The following is a 19,121-nucleotide window of genomic DNA, read 5'->3' on the forward strand; positions in this document are numbered from 1 at the left end:
TTGTTCAATATTCTCCACCTCTCTCACTCTCTCTGCTCCAAGAATTTTGAATGGGTGCAAAACTGAAAAGAATCCCCATTCAACCTCAAGGAGCCTGCACCTTGAATCCCACGCTAAACACAATCGGCTGTAAATCCCCACAGCTCAGCTTCCACTACAGAGCTAGACCCCAAGTTGGCTCGGATACCATCCCAGTCACTCTCAGGCGAAATATGGTTATGTAAACGTGTTACGAAGTTTCAAATGATTGCTCAACTAGAATACTTGTTTGAACAACCCAATCGGCAAATTAACTTATTAATTTATACGAAAATTTACAGGAAATTTGAAATGCACTTTATTTAAAAACACCCTAAAAAGCACTCCTGCTTAAACAAAGGAGGGCAAGTACATGCACAAGACGATTATGAATACATAAACATAAAAGAGCACATTTCTTACAGTTAATTTTCTCAAAACATTAGAGGCATCTTTATGCCACACTCTACTACGTTTTCCAGGGTCCTCAGGTGATTCTTCGCAAATAATCTGCAGCTTTTCCAACTCAAACTTTGATGCTTATCCTATATGTCTATGTATGAGACGACTCCTATATGACTATGATTACAAATAACGTATTCACCCACCTTATCCAACTCAAACCTTGATGCTGACGCTGACACATCTCCAGCAATGACATGATTCTTGCTCAAAGGAGTATTTGTTTCATGCTGGAACATTGTGGTTATATCTTCAGTTATAGTACCCTCATTATTATTCTGCTCGTACACAAGCTGGATTCCAAATTCCTTTGTCCAGAAACTATCGGATTCATCTCTAACCGAAACACGTATTTCTTCCCCACCTTCCAATTCATCGTTTGTGAATCGCCAATGACTAAGCCATAACATATCTTCCTTCTCTTTTGGAAACCCTATTATGACTGGCAAATAGGTCCACTTAAGACCCTTGGTCTCATTACTGATGCGAATTAAGGGAACGACCGAGTAACATTTCAATTCCTCAACAAGAAACTTACCTTGTGCATACACAACACATGCATTTAGGCCTCGGATCTTCAAATTAAGATGTGGAGGTATACTTATAGACAGCTCAGAGTTACCCATGCTCGACTTGTAGCAGAACCAATCTGGAACCTCGCTCCCAGGAAGGAATATGCTAAATATACCACATTCATCCAGTCCCTGTTTCATGCATGCATGGAGAGATTTATATATGTTCAAATATTACAGGCCACAGAAAATCATAATCATCATAAAAACTATATAATACATGAGAGAGAGAGAGAGAGAACCTGGAGAGGGCCCTTCCTCGTTGTACGTGTCATGTAGTTGATCATTTCAACTTCAGTGCTTCCTATGGATTCCAAATTGAACAGACCGATATCTTTGATCATTTCTATGTCGACACTTCTCAACGGTCTTGTTTTGAACACCTTTCGAAATTCAACTAAATTCTCGCATCTCAAAACCTCATGTCCCATTGTTTTGAACGTGGTGGGTAAGTTTGTTAGTACTCTTTTCAATGAAGTACATTCCCATGCTTGCAATCTCTCTACACTTGGTGGGAGCTCGGGAAGCATTTCGAGGTTTGGGCAACCATCCAACACAAGAGTCTGGAGCTTACTAAGACCATTCATGTTTACTGATAGGCTCAAAAATGGGTTTCCACTTAGATTCAAATGCTTCAATGAGGATAGGCTACTAAGACCATTGGGAATTTCTGACAGATTGCAGTATGCCATACTTAAGCTTTTTAAAAATTGTGGCAAACTTGCACTGGTAAGTTGGAGATTTTTTCTTGGCAATACCCGTGATCGGATTGATTGCCACAATTTAACTGCAGATAACAGACTGAGTTTCTTCATGTCACTAGGTGTAGAGTCTGAGTGATTTTTAACAATCATACTGGCAGGCAGCACAAGATTTGGGCAACCAGAGAGAATAAGTTTCTGGAGAGATCGCAGCATACTAATTCCTATTGGAAGCTTCATGAGACTTTTGCAATCTTTTAGATTCAAGAAAACAAGTTTCTCCAAATCTCCAATGGATTCATCCACCTCTTTCAAATTTATGCAATCTTTAAGAATTAATCTCTCGAGGTTAGGGAGTCCTGACAAGTCAGGGGTTGTCACAAGGCCATGTGAATGACTGAGATTTAAGATTTTCAGTCCTAGAAGAAACTGTTTTAAAAAAGAAGTAATTAGTTTCTAGAAATATATAATCATCTTTAAATTTGTCTGTGTGTGATTGAGAGAGAGAGAGAGAGAGAGAGATTAGTAGCATACCCTAGTTCCCTTCCAAACATGTTGGAGGCTGCTGTTCCGCAAGTCAAGAGCAATTAGATTTTCCAAATAAAAATTGGTTGGTATCGACTTTAAAGCGAATCCTCGCCAAGACAACCATATTAAATTTTTTGGGAAATCTTCATAGCCTCCACTGACTTGTACATTATCAAGCAGCAGGAGTTCAAGATTTTGCATCCTTTTAAATGCCTCTGTTTTGAAACCTATCTCATTTGATACAGGAAATGAGTTTTTTGAAGAAAAACTAATTGACTGCCAGGAGAAGAAACCAAGCCGACGTCAGCTGCTTGAACAGTTTCCATAATAATCTTCAACATGGACTCTTTTTCTGTTACTTCCACTGGATGTTATCTTAGAAGACTCGTCTTTTATTAACATAGGAATGTTGAGCATGAGGCCCTTAATGGTTTCTGTACCCTGGTAACAAATAAGAACATTGGGTAAGTAACTTGTCACATGCACAACACGATTACGAATACATAGACATAAAAGAAGATATTTCTTACAGTTAATTTTCTCAAAACATTAGAGGCATCTTTATTCCACACTCTAGTTCGTTTTCCAGGATCCTCAGGCGATTCTTCGCAAATAATTCCCCTTCCCATGTCTTGAAGTAATTGGTGCATGGTTAACTTGTTGAATCCATCAATTATCAGCAGACCTCTTTCAACCAGATTTTGAATTCCAATGTTTGTGGCAAACTCACATTCATCAAGGACTGTAGTTGAAAAATCCTTGTCTTTCCCTATGAAGAAACAGGCTATATGGAGGAACAGACGTTTGTCATGATCTTGCAGAGAATCAAAGCTTATTCTGAGAATATTTTGAATTTTTCCTTCAGTAATCACATCCAAGTTCTGTAATGCATTTTTCCATACATCTGCAGCTTTTCCAAAGAGAGAAGATCCTAGAACTTGAAGAGCTAATGGAACCCCTCCACAGTGTTGCACTACAGGTCTTGAAAGATCCATGTAACCTTCGCTAGGATGGGGTTTTCTAAAGGCATGCCAACTGAAAAGCTCAAGTGATTCATACTCATGCAACCCTTCCACCTTAAACATTGCATAATTCTCATGAACCTTTAACAAATGTTCATGTCTAGTTGTTATGATTATTTTACTTCCTGGATGAAGCCATTCTCGCATTCCAAGAATTGCATTGAATTGTTCCAAGTTGTCCACATCATCAAGAGCAATAAGAACTCTTTTGCAACGTATCCCCCGTTTGATCTTTGTTATTCCTTCATCCAAGCTGTATATTTTCTTTGCTTTCCCCTTTTGGAGATCTGAAAGAAGGTTCCTTTGCAAGTGAACCAAACCATTGGGAAGTTTTGAAGTTGCTCTAATATCTGCAAGAAAGCTGCTACCTTGAAATTTATAGAAGTTCTGGTTATAAGCAGTCTTGGCAATGGTGGTCTTGCCAATTCCACTCATCCCATAGACTACAGCTACTCCAACATCACTTGATCCATCTTCTAACCACATGTTTAGGCCTTTCACACGATAATCTATTCCAACTACATAGGGATCGACTCTTAATCTCCTATTCCATGTGTGATCCAGTTTATTTCCAATAACTTCAACTATATCTTGGATAAACTGCGACTCGTACCTATAAAATATTGATATCAAAATACACAAGGCACAAAAAGTTATTTCTTTTCAACAAAAAGAAACTTATTTCTTTATTATTTTTATTTTTATTTTATAGAAGAGAATTGATATATATCATAGGTTGAAATGAATCATATTAAGCAAATGAACTTTCAAAACAGAAGTGCTGCCATCTAACAACTACATGAGATTAAAGAAAAAGCTTCAATATAATCTACTTTAAAAACCATCCAAGAGAGAGTTAAAACCACCATTTTGGGAATGAAAAAGTACCGATCTCCTAAAACCATCCCTCCCAAATCTGCAACATCTCTGAGAGCTTTTCTCCACTTCTCCACCTTGTCCATCTCCTTGTTGAAGCGCTGTTGGTGTCTGGCAAATGCTTCTTCAAAAATTCCTGTCTGGTTCCTGACATGGGATGGATCCACATCATAGAAAATCGGCATAACCATGTGCTCATTAGTTTCTCTACGGTCCATGATCGTCACTAGTTCATCCAGGCACCATCTCGAGGAAGCATAGTCCTTGGAGAAGACAATGATAGATACTCGAGACTCTTGTATTGCTTTTTGAAGCTCTGCTGAAATATTTGCTCCTCTCTCGATTTCGTCATCATCTCTGAAAGTGTGGATCCCTGCCACCTCCAAAGCCCTGTAGAGGTGATCAGTAAATCCCTTGCGTGTATCTGTACCCCTGAAGCTTAAGAATGCATCATAAGTGCACCGGTGAGAGGACGGATCCTGCTGCGTGCTGGTAGCAGCCATTTGTATGTTCAGCTTGTGTTTGTGTTTGAGAAATAAAATCTTGCTCTATAAAAGAGAACAGAATAAAGATAAGAAAAACAGGAACGCATGACAAAGTCACAAAGGTAGTGACCAAAGTGATAGAGTAACAAAGTCAATGTCTATTGCCCCACCAGCCACTGAACATATTTATGATCTCGATTTTCACACTGAGATGCGAGAGATGTATTGAGGACGAAGCTTCCTCCATATGAATTGAACACCGGTCCACTGCTAAATTCCAAATACACGGACACTACTAGCAATATCGATACTGTCCCATTAAATTTCAGACAGACGATTTAGTTAATGGTTCACTACTAGCAACACTAATATTGTCCCTAACTTAACCACGTACAAAGTTCAGTAGATGTGAGATTTTATTACAAAAGGCATTACTTTGGTGTTATTATGAACGGAACCACTTATTATAAGTAATAATTTATTTAGTCAAGTTTCCGATGTGGGACTTTATATTCTTCACCATTAACTACTTGAAAATTTAAGGGCAAAACTAAAAGTTAGAATAAATTGCGGGGATGAAAAATATGGTCATTCAAGAATACAGATAATATATATTTCGTAATAAATGGACTATAGCATGCTCACTTGTGATGCAAATGGAAATATACATGTTCAAGCAAATTGACTAAATGATTCATGGAGTGAAAACTAGCTAATGGAAAAAGTGGTCAAGTACTTGATGAATAGTTAAATAATGTGTGTGACAGATTAATATACTAAGAATATAAATGTTATAAATGAAAAACAACAGCCAGTGGACTAGAAGTCATGTGAGTTTCATTTTGATCCAAAACAAATATTAATTTATAGACAAATGTGAAACAGATAAAGATATAAGAGCACTTTCAGCAGTTTTCCCTTGCCATGGCAAGGAGGACTAGGGCAGCTACTATTCACGTGAATAGTGGTTGCCTTTTCAAAAAAGCAATGTGTGTTTCCAGCAGTTGTCCTTTGCCATGCAAATACTATTTATTTTTTTGTTTTTTTACAACTTTTTTTACATAAACAATTCATTTGGATAATATTTTCATATAGGATTTTTGAGTTCCTACGTGTCAATACTATTCATATCTCATAATCGGATAAAATTTTCGGTTTCAAAATTCAGATAAATTTCAAAATTCAAAATTCAAATAAATTTATTTTTTAAAAAGAAAACATTTAATAAAATACCTTTTTATTCAAAACATTCCATACATAAAAAGCAAACAACAACCAAAGCATTAAAAAAACAAAGCATAACTAAAAATACAACATAAACATAATAAATAAAAAGAACATCTTCACTTCACTTCATTCACCTTTATTGCCTTTCACCACCCATAAATGCTCCATCAAGTCAACTTGACGTCGTTCATAAATATACGACGATTGCATCTCCGTGTAGTGATCAATCATACGGGGCATGAAACTACCATCCCTAACCAACGGTTCATGCTGCACTGGTTATCCATTTGACCTAATGGGTTTCTCATAAATTCATGTCAAGGCCGTGTTCATGAGATCTGGGTCATACACTTCATCAACATCGTAATCATACTCATCCTCCACAATCATGTTATCAAGGATGATGCATGTCATCATTATGCTCCTAAGTACCTCCTCGTCAAATAGACGCGCCGCGCCCCTAATAATAGCCCAACGGGCTTGGAGGATACCAAAGCACCTCTTCACATCTTTTCTGTAACCCTCTTGATAGGCAACAAATACTTTTGCTTTTGGGATTGGGGATGTGGAAGCGATTTCACAAATGTGGTCCACCTCGGGTAGATGCCGTCAACTAGATAATACCCATTCTGGTAGATGATATTGTTGATTTCATAGGTGATATTCGGGGCTTCACCTCTCAAAACATCATTGAACACCAAGGATTGACCCGGGACGTTCAAGTCGTTTTGAGATCCGACAACTCCGAAGAATGCCTGCCAAACCCATGTATCGAATCCAGCAACAGCTTCAAGGATGATACTTTTCTGCCCTTTCTTATTTCCATAATCCCCTTGGCAAGCAATTGGACAATTCTTCCATTGCTAGTGCATGTAGTCGATGCTACCAATCATGCCAGGAAATCCTCAAGCTTCAGCTTTTTATAGAAGCCGTTGCGGGTCCTGGGCGTAGGTGCGCAGTAGTCTTTGGTGTACAGAGTTTCCACTGCATCACAAAATCTCATCAAGCTCTCCAAAGCAGTGGACTTCCCCATCCGGGCAATCTCATCCACCTAATCAGCAGATGACCTATTTGCCAATATTCGTATTACAGCTGTGAACTTTTGCTTGGGAAGAAGTCCCAAATTTCCAGCAGCATTTTTCGTTTGAACAAAGTATTCATCATAATTGCAAATATCATGCATGACTTTATTGAACAAATGAGGTTGCATTCTATATCGAGCTCGAAAATGAACATCAGAGTACAGGGAATTTGGGATAAAATAATCTTCCATAAGATTCTTACCCCGAGAATGTCTATTTATATCCACATTCAAGGCACGGCCTTCTCGTGAACCACGGCGGCTCTGGTTTTCATCATTAAGCAAAGCCACTGCTATGACAATTTGCTGATCTAGTTCTCTCTATGCCCTTTTGCCTGCAGCTCGTCTACGCCTTCTTTCTCTAGTTTCTCGCTCTTGCCTCTCCAAAACCTCTTCCATGTCTGACATTTGAGAATGGAGAATGAAATCTAAAATATGAGAAATGAAAATGTAGAGAAGATTTGGTGTGGGAGGTATGAAAGTGAAAAAAATATTGAGTAGAAAATGAATAACAGTAGAAGGAGAAGAAAATGTATGAGGATTTGGTGTTAAAAGTGAAGAGTATTGGTTGGTATTTTAAAAAAAAAAACAGTAATTTTTGGTATTTTTTTAAAAATTTCGATTTTTTCATTTTTTTATTGCACAAAATTGGCTGCCGTTGGATTGTTGGAAAAAGTGATCGAATAGCCCGGTAGCGCATCACGTGGAAGAGAGCCGCTATGGCAGCTCATGTGCGGCGAAGGCAATTTTTTTAACGTTAGCGTACAACCGTAAAAAATTCAAAGCGCAAGGTTGACTCACACGTTAGCCATGACATCACCACCCTCGGTGAACTCCACCTTAGGCCAGCCACGGTCTGGTGGCCCCACCTCTGGGCTTGCTTTTGTTGCTGGAAACCACTTTTTGGCCCAAACCAACCCCCCAGCCCGAGTCCAGCCTCAACTGCTAGAAATGCTCTAAGAAAGATGGAACGTAACTAAAGCCAAGTGGAGTCAAAGTCAATGTTGATGACTTATCTCCATGAAAGTTTCAAGTCAAGGCTAATGAGGACCATTCTCTCAAATTAAATGTTGTGCATTCTCCACCTCTAATTGATAATCATAGTTGCTCTCTGTCTCCGCCATGCTCAAATTTCAATTGGATTGAAACCTTGCGCTCTCTCTGTCACCAAGAATCTGAAAGGGTGTAGAACTCAAAAAGCCGTATGGCTGAGCATTTGCTCGAAAGCAAAAAGGTCTTGAAAGTTGAAGAAGAGGAGGCGGGAGATGCTAATAGAGAAGCTGAAGAAGGAAAGTTTAATGCTAAGAAAGAAGGCCAAAAGTCGCAATTGGTACTTGTGGTTTGCTTTTAATTTTCTCCTTTTGGTTTACTGCTAATGTTTTTTTCAGTCAAATGTTCAATTTTTTTTTGTTAAAGTTAGGAAGGGGTAGAAGCATTTTCTCAAACATACACTGCCAAAATGCCATGGGATTCCAACGTGAATCTTTGTTAGGCCCGTTTGGTTCATGAGAATGGAATTCAATTGCTTTCCCATGTTTGGTAAGTCCAGACATGGGAAATGGTTGCCTGGCACATGGGAAAGTAGGGGAAAGTGAAGCCCTCCTCTTAACTTGAGTTTTTTTTTCCCTCATCATGGGAAAGTTTGGGAAAATGAGCCTGTTGGCGTGACTTTGGATGTGTGGCTTTCGCTCATCTCCAAAAAATCAACGTAGCAAACTTGATCCCCTGTGCTGCGTTGTGTTTTGTGGGTTATGCCACTCATCGAAAGGCTACCCTGTTATCACCCTCCTACCCAACATACCTATGTCACTTTGGATGTGACCTTTGGAATCTGAATCTGTTCTTCCATGACCCATTATCCAATTCTATGCTTCATGGGAGATACTGAGTGAAGAGCAGAATTGGAGCAACTTGGAAAACGAAGAAATTCTCCTATGTGTGAAATGATTGATCGTCCCGAGATTACTCTCTGCCGAAAAGCGATCAATCGTCCATTCATAGCGATCAATTGCCTGACCCACCTGATCCATGTGAAGATATTTCTTATCCGAGTCTCACACCTACAGACAATACAGAACAACAAGATGAAGACCCTCATTCTAACTCAATAGTACCAACAGAAAAATCTCTTGAGAATATCCTTGAGGTAATTACTCCTACTAGACTTGTGCATTTAGAGGATAAAACTATTGGATATCAATTACCTTTCATGCAAAATCGTGGGAAGCCACCAAACCGTTATTCACCTGATATTGGCAAGACATTCAAGTATCCAATTGCAAATCATGTATCCATTGAGAAGCTGTCAGAACCACTCATGGCTTTTGTGCACCAATTGTCTGCTATCCATATTCCAACCAAGATCTTTGAAGCATTGAAAGATCCTAAATGGGTCCAAGCTATAAAAGAGGAGATGAAAGCTCTTGAGAAAAATCAGACTTGGACATTGGAGACTATACCACGAGAAAAAAAGACTATTGGATGTAGATGGGTATTTACTATAAAACACAATGCAGATGGATCTATCGAGCAATACAAGGCAAGACTTGTGGCAAAAGGGTACACACAGACCTATGGTATAGACTATGAAGAAACATTTGCTCAAGTTGCAAAGTTAAACACCGTCAGAGTCTTATTGTCCCTTGCAGCTAATTTGGATTGGCCACTACACCAGTTTGATGTAAAGAATGCTTTTCTACATGGCGAACTCATGGAGGAGGTGTACATGGACATCCCTCCTGGATATAATACTACTCAGACTGGAACAGTTTGCAGGTTACGAAAAGCATTGTATGGATTGAAACAGTCACCACGTGCATAGTTTGGACGGTTCACCATGGCAATGAAGAACAATGGTTTCAAATAGTGCAACTCAGATCATACTCTGTTCTTGAAACATCGGAAAGGGAAGGTAACAACATTAATAATCTATGTTGATGATATGATTATTACTAGGAATGATAAACAGGAAATATCACAGCTACAAGACTATTTGGCTACGGAATTTGAGATGAAGGATCTAGGTGGACTCAAGTATTTCTTGGGAATTGAGGTGGCTCGATCGCAGCAAGGCATATTTCTCTCTCAAAGGAAATATGTCTTGGACTTGTTGATGATTACAGGAATGCTAGATTGCAAACCTGCGGACACTCCTATTATTCAGAATCATCATCTTGGAGAATATCTGAATCAAGTTCCAACTAACAAAGAAAGATACCAAAGGTTAGTGGGAAGATTGATCTATTTGTCACATACTCGACCAGACATTGCTTATGCGGTGAGCGTTGTCAGTCAATTTATGCACTCTCCAAGTGAAGACCACATGAATGCAGTTCTTCGGATACTTAGATATTTGAAGTCTGCACCTGGAAAAGGACTTATGTTCTCAAAGCATGGTCATTTAAATATTAATGGTTATTCGTATGCAGATTGGGCAGGTAATGTAACAGATAGAAAATCCACATCGGGTTACTTCACATTCGTGGGAGGTAATTTGGTGACATGGAGGAGTAAGAAACAGAATGTAGTAGCTTTATCCAGTATAGAAGCTGAGTTCAGAGGCATGACTAAAGGGATTTGTGAACTTCTTTGGTTAAGAAAGTTGCTTACTGAACTTGGGTATAAACCTACATCCATAATGAATCTCTTTTGTGACAACAAGGCTGCTATAGTCATTGCACAGAATCCGGATTCAGCATGATCGTACTAAACATGTTGAGGTGGATCGACACTTCTTCAAACAAAAGCTTGAGGCTAAAGTGTTTCAGTTTCCATTTGTGAAATCCGAGGATCAATTGGCGGATATTTTGACAAAGGCGATTTCCAGTAAAGCATTCCACAATTCACTGGATCAGTTGGGCATTGGCGACATCTATGCACCAACGTGAGGGGAGTGTTGGCGTGACTTGTGTATATTGACTTACTTTCCTTACACACCAAGAATTCCTATTATAATTGTAATTGATTTACTTTAATTCATGATTTCCTACTGTAAATAGATTTAGGAATTTATTATTTACTTGCCCATTCAGGTTTCGTTGTATTATAAATATGACCTCCTACAAGGAGAAGAATACACAGAAAATTCCCACAAACAAATATTCTCTCATAGTTTTCATATTTTAGCAGAGCCCACATTCAATGCACAATTTTCATGACTATTTTGTTCCTATGAACAATTTATAATTACAACGTATCATTAAATGCATTCTTTTTTTATTTGATTTAATATGGGTATAATTGGAAAATTATACAAACTTTGTTTTCCATTCCTACTCAAAACAAACATGGGAAAGGAAACAAAGTGAAATCTCCCGGTTACTTTCCCGACATTACCAAACTTGGAAAATGAATCTTTCATTCTCATTCCTTGGGAAATGACATGGGAAATTATTTCCCCTCATATCTATTATGTGAACCAAACAGGACCTTAGAGAATTGTTTCATGGGCATTTCTTGAGCCGGCATCGAAACACGAATATCTTCGTGGATAAGCGCACATGCATAGTTCAGTGCCCAAGAAAAGTTGCAGTACATTTATGGTGCAGCTCATACCTATCCGTCTTTGCAACACCTTACATAATAATAACTTAAAAAATTGTTCAAATAAAAGAAAAAAAACGCAGTCCCAACTTATGGTGCAGCTCGTCATACCTATCCGTCTTTCATACACAATATGAAATGTTTTCCCCTGCGGGGTATAGGGAGATGCTGCTTCTGTTCTTCCCCAGTCCCTAATTAATCGTTTGCAAACCGCCAATGACATAAAGATCAATGCAAAAATTCATATTTAGAACAAATCGAATCATCGTCCAGCCTAAACAAAAATTGATGGAGGCCTTAGGCTCCTATTGAAAATCAAGATGAGCTGGGTTCTCTGAGCTCAATCTGAATTGAAATTGGTCCTTATAATTACAAAGAAAGTATTTGCCCGTCTACAGTTGATACTTTGAAGCAAACACAGACACATCTTCACCAAGCACATTCAGCCTCCAAGGAGATGCTTCCTGTTGGATTGTTATATCTTGATCACTATTTGATAGCACACTCTTACCCTTATTTTCCTGCTCATACACAAGCTGGATTCCAAACTCCTTTCTCGAGAAACCATACTCCATATCCACCAAAACACGTACTTCTTCACCGCCTTCCAATTCATTGTTGCCAAACAACCAATGGCTCAGCCATAGCATATCTTCATTCTCTTCTGGACAACCTATTGTGACTGCGGAATAGGTCCACTTAAGACCCTTAGTCTCATTACTGACTTTAACAAAGTGTTGGCTTTGAAGCCCAAGACCCCTATCTGGATGACGAGCATACACAACACATGCATTTAAGCCTCGAATCTTCCGGTTAAGATGTGAAGGTATGATAATAGACAACAATGAGTTGCCCATATGCTCCTGTAGCTGAACCAATCTGGAATCTTGCTTCCATGAAGGAAAATGCTAAATATGCCACACTCATAGAGCCCCTGTATCATGGAGATCATATGGTTCAACGATTACAGGCTACAGAAATCATACTCATTATTATAATTATAAGTGAGAGAGAGAGAGAGAGAGAGAGAGAACCTGAAGGGGACCCTTCTGGGTTGTATTTGCCGAGTAGTTGATCATTTCCACGTCAGCACTTTCAATGGACTCCAAATTGAACAGCCCCATCTCTTGGATCATTTCTATGTCAATGCTTCTCAACAGATTTATGTTAAACGAGCTCTTAACTTCGACTAACATCATACATTGGTAAAACATTAATTCCAATGATCTGAACTTGTTTGGAACATTTGTTACTCTTTTCAACGATGTACAAAAACTTGCCTGCAAGCTCTTTAAATTTGGTGGGAGATCGGGAAGCGTTTGCAGTTCTTTGCAGTTATCTAACAGAAGATTCTGGAGCATAATAAGACCGTTCATATTTTCTGGAAGGTTCAGAATTGGATTTCCGCTTAGATTCAAATACTGCAACGAGGATAGGATACAAAGATCGGTGGGAACTTCTGACAGATTGCAGTAAGCCAGACTTAAGCGTCCTAAGAAATGTGGTAAATTTCCCAATGAGAAATGGCTTTCAGGAACTTTTCTTGGTAACACCCACGACCACCACTACCAGATTGATTGCCACATTAATTGCCATGAAGTAGTCAATAACAGAACGAGTTTCTTCATATCAGTAGCGGTAGAGGTGGCAGTTGTGTTGGCATGAAGCACCAGCTTTGAGCAACCAGAAAGAATAAGTTCCTGAAGAGATGTCAACATGCTAATACTTGTCGGAAGCTTAATGAGATTTTTGCAGTCCTTCAGATTCAAGAACACTAGTTTCTCTAGGTTTCCAATGGATTCACCAATCTCAACCAAATTTATGCAACCATTAAGATTTAGTCTCTCAAGGTTAGACAGTCCTGACAAGTCGGGGGTTGTCATAAGGCTATGTGAATGACTGAGATTAAGGATTTTCAGTCTTGGAAGCAACTGTTCCAAAGAGCAGTAATTAGTTTCTAAGAATACGTAAACAATCCCTAAACTTCTGTGTCTGTGTGTGTGTTTTTGTTGAGAGAGAAAGAGAGAGATTAGTATCATACCTTGGTTCCCTTCCAAACATGTTCCAGCCTGCTATTTTGCAACTCAAGAGCAACTAGATTTTCCAAATAAAAATTGGCTGGGATTGATTTTAAAGGGAATCCACGCCAAGATAACCATATTAAATGTTTTGGAAAATCTTCATAGCCTCCACTGATATTAACATTACTGAGCAGGAGAATTTCAAGATTGTGCATTCTTCTAAATGCCTCTGTTTTAAAGTCCATGTCATTTAATACAACTGAACTTGTTGAGGAAAAGTTAATTGATTGCCAGGAGAAGAAACCAAGCCGACGTCTCTTTTTGTTACTATCATAATCTGTAACGTGGCATCTCTTTTTGTTACTTCCACTACAAATTGTCTTTGAAGGCTCGTCTTCTATGAACATAGGAATGTGGAGCTTGAAAGCCTTAATAGTTTATGTACCCTGCTAACAAATCAGAACAAATGGTTAAGTAAGTTGTAAACATTTACAGTACAGACATACATATGAAGAGCATGCTTCTTACGGTTAATTTTCTCATAATATTAGATGAATCTTTAGACCACACTCTACTGCGTTTTCCAAGGTCCAGAGGTGATTCTTCGCGAACAATTCCCCTCCCCATGTCTCTAAGTACTTTATGCATGACCAACTTGTTTTCTCCATTAATTTTCAGAAGGCATCTATCAACTAGATTTTGAATTCAAATCCTTGTGTAAAAATCACAGTTGTCTAATACTGCAATTGTAAAATCCTTCTCTTTTCCTATGAAGAAACATGTGATATGAAGGAATAAATGTTTGTCATGATCATCTTCAAGAGAATCAAAGCTTATTCTAAGAAATTTTTGAATTTTTCCATGAGGAATCATGTCTAGCTTCTCTATTGCGCTTTGCCATACATCTACATTCTTTCCAGATAGAGAAGATCCCAAAACTTGAAGAGCTAATGGAAGCCCTCCACAGTGTTGTATTGTACTACGTACAGGTCTTGAAAGCTCCATGTAACCTTCAACAGGATGGGCTTGTCCGAAGGCATGCCAACTGAAAAGCTCAAGTGATTCATACTCATTCAGTTCTTGAACCTTAAACATTACACTAACTTCATGAGCCTTTAGCAAATATTCCTGTCTAGTTATGATAATTTTACTTCCTGGATGAAACCATTCTCGCATTCCAATAACTGCACTGAATTGGTCCCAATGGTCAACATCATCAAGAACAATAAGAACTCTTTTGCAACATACAGCATGCTTGATCTTGATTACTCCTTCATCCATGTTATATACTTTCTTTGTTTTCCCCTTTTGGATATCAGAAAGAAGTTTTCTTTGCAAGCGAACCAAACCATTTGGTTGTTCTGAAGTTTCTCTAACATCTGCAAGAAAGCTGCTAGCTTGAAATCTATCTAAGTTTAGGTTATAAGCAGATTTGGAAATGGTAGTCTTGCCAATTCCACCCATCCCATAGATCACAGCTACACCAACATCATTTGATCCATCTTCCAACCATCTGTTTAGGCCTTGCACACGCTTATCTATTCCCACTGCATAGGGAGCAATGTTTAATGCTCTGAGATCCAATTTATTTCCAATATTTTCCACAATTTCTTTGATAAACCGTGACTCATACCTATAAAATTATGGATATCAAAATATATAAATCACAATTAGTAAGTGTGTATTTTGTGACAAATTCTTTAATTCTTTAAAAAATAATCTTTCGAAAAGGTCATCTCTAGCAAATAGTTTAGATAAGTGAAAATTTCACATAAAAAAGCTCTAGCACTTTGAAATTAAAAAGGTGACAAAGTGATGATTTTTGGGAAATGACCGATTTTCTAAAACCATTCCTCCAAGATCGGCGACATCCCCAAGTGCACTTCTCCACTCCTCCACCTTGTACATCTCGTCCTTGAAGCGCTCTTCATGTCTAGCAAATGCCTCTGCAAAACTTCCTCCAAATAGTGTGTTAAAAACGTTGTAATAGGTTACGATAGCATTATACAAAACACAACAAAACTATAACATTAAGTTTCTATTGACTTGACAGGACCCACCCTGAATTTCTCGTAACCCGAGATTTAATCTCGTGGAATTCCCGACATCACCCCAATGTCGGGCCCACCTACTAAAACTATGTCCTCTTTTGCCAAAGAGGACTAAGGGCTTGAGATTTTCTCCCGAAAATTCGGCATAGTCTTCCTTGTAAATTAAACATTTCCCAAAATTCCAGCCTGCATAAAACGCAATTTAATAACACAAATTGGCAACAAGCACAATATAATTTTATGCAATTCAAACAATTGGCCTCCGACCTTCACATAACTAAAATTAACTTCCCAAAAAAAAATCCAACATATGAGGCTTTAACCTCCTAACACAAACACATCTCATTCTCACTCGAGTAGCAGGACCAACGACAAAGTCCGCATCATACTCAATAAAACCACCTAAGTGAAGTTTAGCCCGCGGCTGCACCTAGGCGCTATCCTAGGCTGCCTACGTACCCTTACTAAGGGATCAAGCCACACGTAGTTCTTTTCCTAAAACCTTTTTTTTTTAAACTTTAAATCACAATTCACCAATCACAATCTCACATATCTCCCCATACAACAGATCTATCAGCGCCACGTATGGGAGTCTGCGTAACACGCCGGCTACTCCAAAGACACGTGCGACCTCAACACAATATAACATATCTCCCCATATGCCGGATATACCAACGCCACGTATGGAGTCTGTCAACACGCCGGCTACTCCTACGACACGTGCGACCTCAATACAATATCACATATCTCCCCATATGCCGGATATACCAAGCGTCACATATGGGATCTGTCGTATGGAGTCTGTCAACACACCGCTACTCCTACGACACGTGCGACCTCAACACAATATCACATATCTCCCCATCGCGGATATACCAACGCCACGTATGGGGTGCATCAACACGCCGGCTACTCCTACGACAAGTGTGACCTCACAATCACAGGCGGTGCTTATGACCATACACAACTTCAAACGGACTCATCCCGGTTGTTCTGTTGACTGAATTATTATAAGCAAACTCCGCTATAGGTAACACAGAATCCCATGACTTAATGTGGTCACCAACCAAACATCGCAACAAATTGCCCAAACTTCGGTTAACCACTTCGGTTTGCCCATCTGTCTGTGGATGAGAAGCGGAAGAAAACTGGAGTTTAGTACTCATCATGCGCCATAAAGTCTTCCAAAAATAACTCATGAATCGAACATCACGATCCGATACTATAGTCTTAGGCACACCATGCAAATGAACCACGTCATCCATGAAAAGTTTAGCCACTTTTGAAGCATCGAATGTCTTAGAACAAGGGATGAAATGGGCCATTTTGGAGAAACGGTCCACTACCACAAAGATAGAATCGTGCTTCCTCAGTGTCGTAGGTAGCCCAAGTACAAAATCCATGTTGATATCTTGCCATGGAACATGGGGTACCGGTAATGGAGTGTACAACCATGTATTTTGCCTTTTATGTTTCGCAAGTTGACAAGTACGACATCGTTCCACAATCTTGGCAACATCACGTTTGAGACTTGGCCAATAAAATCTGTCTTCCACAAGGGCAATGGTTTTGTCTCTCCCAAAATGACCAGCTACTCCACCAGCATGCAACTCCAAAAGCAGAAAGTCTCGTCTGATGTGGGGGAACGCAAAGTTTATTACCCTTGAAGAGAAAACCATCTTGTAAAACAAATTCATTACTTCTGGATTTGTCTTCTGAAAGTGCCGCATATACCTTCCCAAAATCTGGACATATCGGATAGTCTTCTTTCAATCTTTCAAATCCGGTAACTTCCACACTCATAGTACTTATAAGAGAAACCTTACGACTGAGAGCATCTGCTGGTTTATTCTCCACACCAGCTTTATGTTTCAACACAAACGTGTACTCTTGAAGGAACTCAACCCACTTTGCATGGCGGGAATTTAATTTCTTTTGTGAACCCAAATATCGAAGAGCTTCATGATCTGAAAATAAAACAAATTCTTGTGGTAACAAATAATAATGTCTCTAGTCTCAAGGCTTGAACAACTGCGTAAAACTCTTTGTCATAGGTAGAATATTTTTGCTTGGCTTCATTCAATTTCTCGCTGAAATAAGCCACTAGATGTCCTTCTTGACTCAATACTCCGCCTATCCCTACCCCTGATGCGTCACAAGCTACCTCAAAAGGCTTTAAGAAATCTGGAAGACGCATTACTGGAGCCTCAACCATTTTAGCCTTAATCTCTTTGAATGCTTTTGCAGTAGCATTAGACCAGTGGAATTCTCCCTTCTTCATGCAATCCGTGAGAGGAGCCGTGATTGAACTAAACCCACGAATAAAATGATGATAGAATGTGGCCAATCCATGAAAACTACGCACTTCGTGGATATTTGTTGGTTCTGGCCAACTAACAATGGCCTTTACCTTTTCCGGATCAGCTTTCATGCCTTCAGATGATACAACAAACCCCAAGAAGATAACTTCACTAGACATGAAGGAACACTTCTTAAGGTTAGCAAACAGCTTCTTTACTCGAAGAACCATGCAGACTTGCTTTAGACGGCTAAGGTGTTGCTCTTGTGAGGTGCTATAGAGTAAGATATCATCAAAATAAACAACCAAGAATTTACCTATGAATGGCCTCAAAACTTGTGTCATAACTCTCATGAAAGTGCTTGGCGCGTTGGTAAGTCCAAAAGGCATGACTAACCATTCATATAGGCCGTCTTTTATTTTGAAGGCTGTCTTCCACTCATCTCCTGGCTGAACACATATCCAATGATATCCACTTTTCAAATCTATCTTGGAAAAGATAGTGGCACCGGTCATCATATCCAACATGTCATCGAGCCTTTGTATGGGAAACCGATATTTGACTGTAATCTTGTTGATAGCCCGGCTATCTATACACATTCTCCACGTGCCATCTTTCTTGGGTGTGAGTAGAGCGGGTACCGCACAAGGACTAAGGCTCTCTCGAATAAATCCTTTAGCAAGAAGTTCATCAACTTGTCGCTTCAACTCTGCATGTTCTGTGGGATTCATTCGATAGTGAGGTAAATTGGGTAATGTTGACCCAGGAACAAGATCAATCGCATGTTGAATGTCTCGAGAGGATGAAGTTCATTTGGGAGATCATCGGGGAACACATCCTAATACTCTTCTAAAATCGGTCTCACCATGGAAGGCACTTCCATATTAGCGAAACGCCCTGATTCCCTTATGGCTAGAACATATATGGGAGCATCTTCTACTTCTTTAATAAATTCTTTTAAAGTAATGATGTGCAAGGCTTTGGATTTGTTTACTTGACTCTTTTCCTCCTTGCTTGGTGTAGGGTTATTCACAATCTTGGGTTGAAGTGGCTTTAACGTGACTTTCTTCCCTTTGTGGATGAATGAACATATGTTTTCTCGGCCTAAGATGGACACGTTGTGATCATATCCATGGCCTTCCAAAGAGAATATGACCCACATCCATCGCCACCACATCACACCAAATACGATCCTTGTAAGATGAAAATTGAATAGGAACTTGACATCGCTGGTA

The 19,121-nt window shown here is 39.2% G+C and overlaps 2 protein-coding genes and 1 pseudogene across 3 annotated transcripts; all 3 read right to left on the minus strand.

The window, feature by feature from the left end:
• Positions 1-267: 267 nt before the first annotated feature.
• LOC103332389 (TMV resistance protein N-like) lies at positions 268-4,786 on the minus strand. The gene is given in 5 exon segments (XM_089043897.1): positions 268-1,184; positions 1,295-2,182; positions 2,288-2,722; positions 2,812-3,916; positions 4,192-4,786. Coding segments are annotated over 5 exon segments (3,540 nt in total). The 5' UTR covers positions 4,683-4,786; the 3' UTR covers positions 268-563.
• Positions 4,787-6,394: 1,608 nt separating this feature from the next.
• On the minus strand, positions 6,395-6,924 carry LOC148920877 (uncharacterized). Its single transcript, XM_089047303.1, has 2 exons — positions 6,787-6,924; positions 6,395-6,646 (listed from the first exon to the last, which is right to left on the minus strand). The coding sequence occupies exons 1-2, from the start codon at positions 6,922-6,924 to the stop codon at positions 6,395-6,397; spliced, it is 390 nt and encodes a 129-aa protein (XP_088903429.1).
• A 4,573-nt stretch (positions 6,925-11,497) lies between these two features.
• On the minus strand, positions 11,498-18,617 carry LOC107880406 (disease resistance-like protein DSC1; annotated as a pseudogene). The gene is made up of 7 exons (XR_016124682.1): positions 17,744-18,617; positions 17,321-17,553; positions 15,370-15,557; positions 14,064-15,168; positions 13,556-13,981; positions 12,549-13,445; positions 11,498-12,448 (listed from the first exon to the last, which is right to left on the minus strand). The product of XR_016124682.1 is annotated as a disease resistance-like protein DSC1 (transcript).
• Between the last annotated feature and the right edge of the window lie 504 nt (positions 18,618-19,121).

The sequence above is a fragment of the Prunus mume genome, linkage group LG1, assembly GCF_029339155.1.
Source record: "Prunus mume cultivar Tortuosa linkage group LG1, ASM2933915v1, whole genome shotgun sequence".
In the NCBI taxonomy this organism is placed as follows: Eukaryota; Viridiplantae; Streptophyta; class Magnoliopsida; order Rosales; family Rosaceae; genus Prunus; species Prunus mume.

Excerpts from the sequence above, each read along its gene's own strand:
- LOC148920877 (XM_089047303.1), bottom strand. The coding sequence starts at position 6,924 with ATGGGGAAGTCCACTGCTTTGGAGAGCTTGATGAGATTTTGTGATGCA. Across the intron at positions 6,647-6,786 it reads TGAAGCTTGAGGATTTCCTG|GCATTCTTCGGAGTTGTCGG; the intron begins GCATGATTGGTA and ends TGGGTTTGGCAG.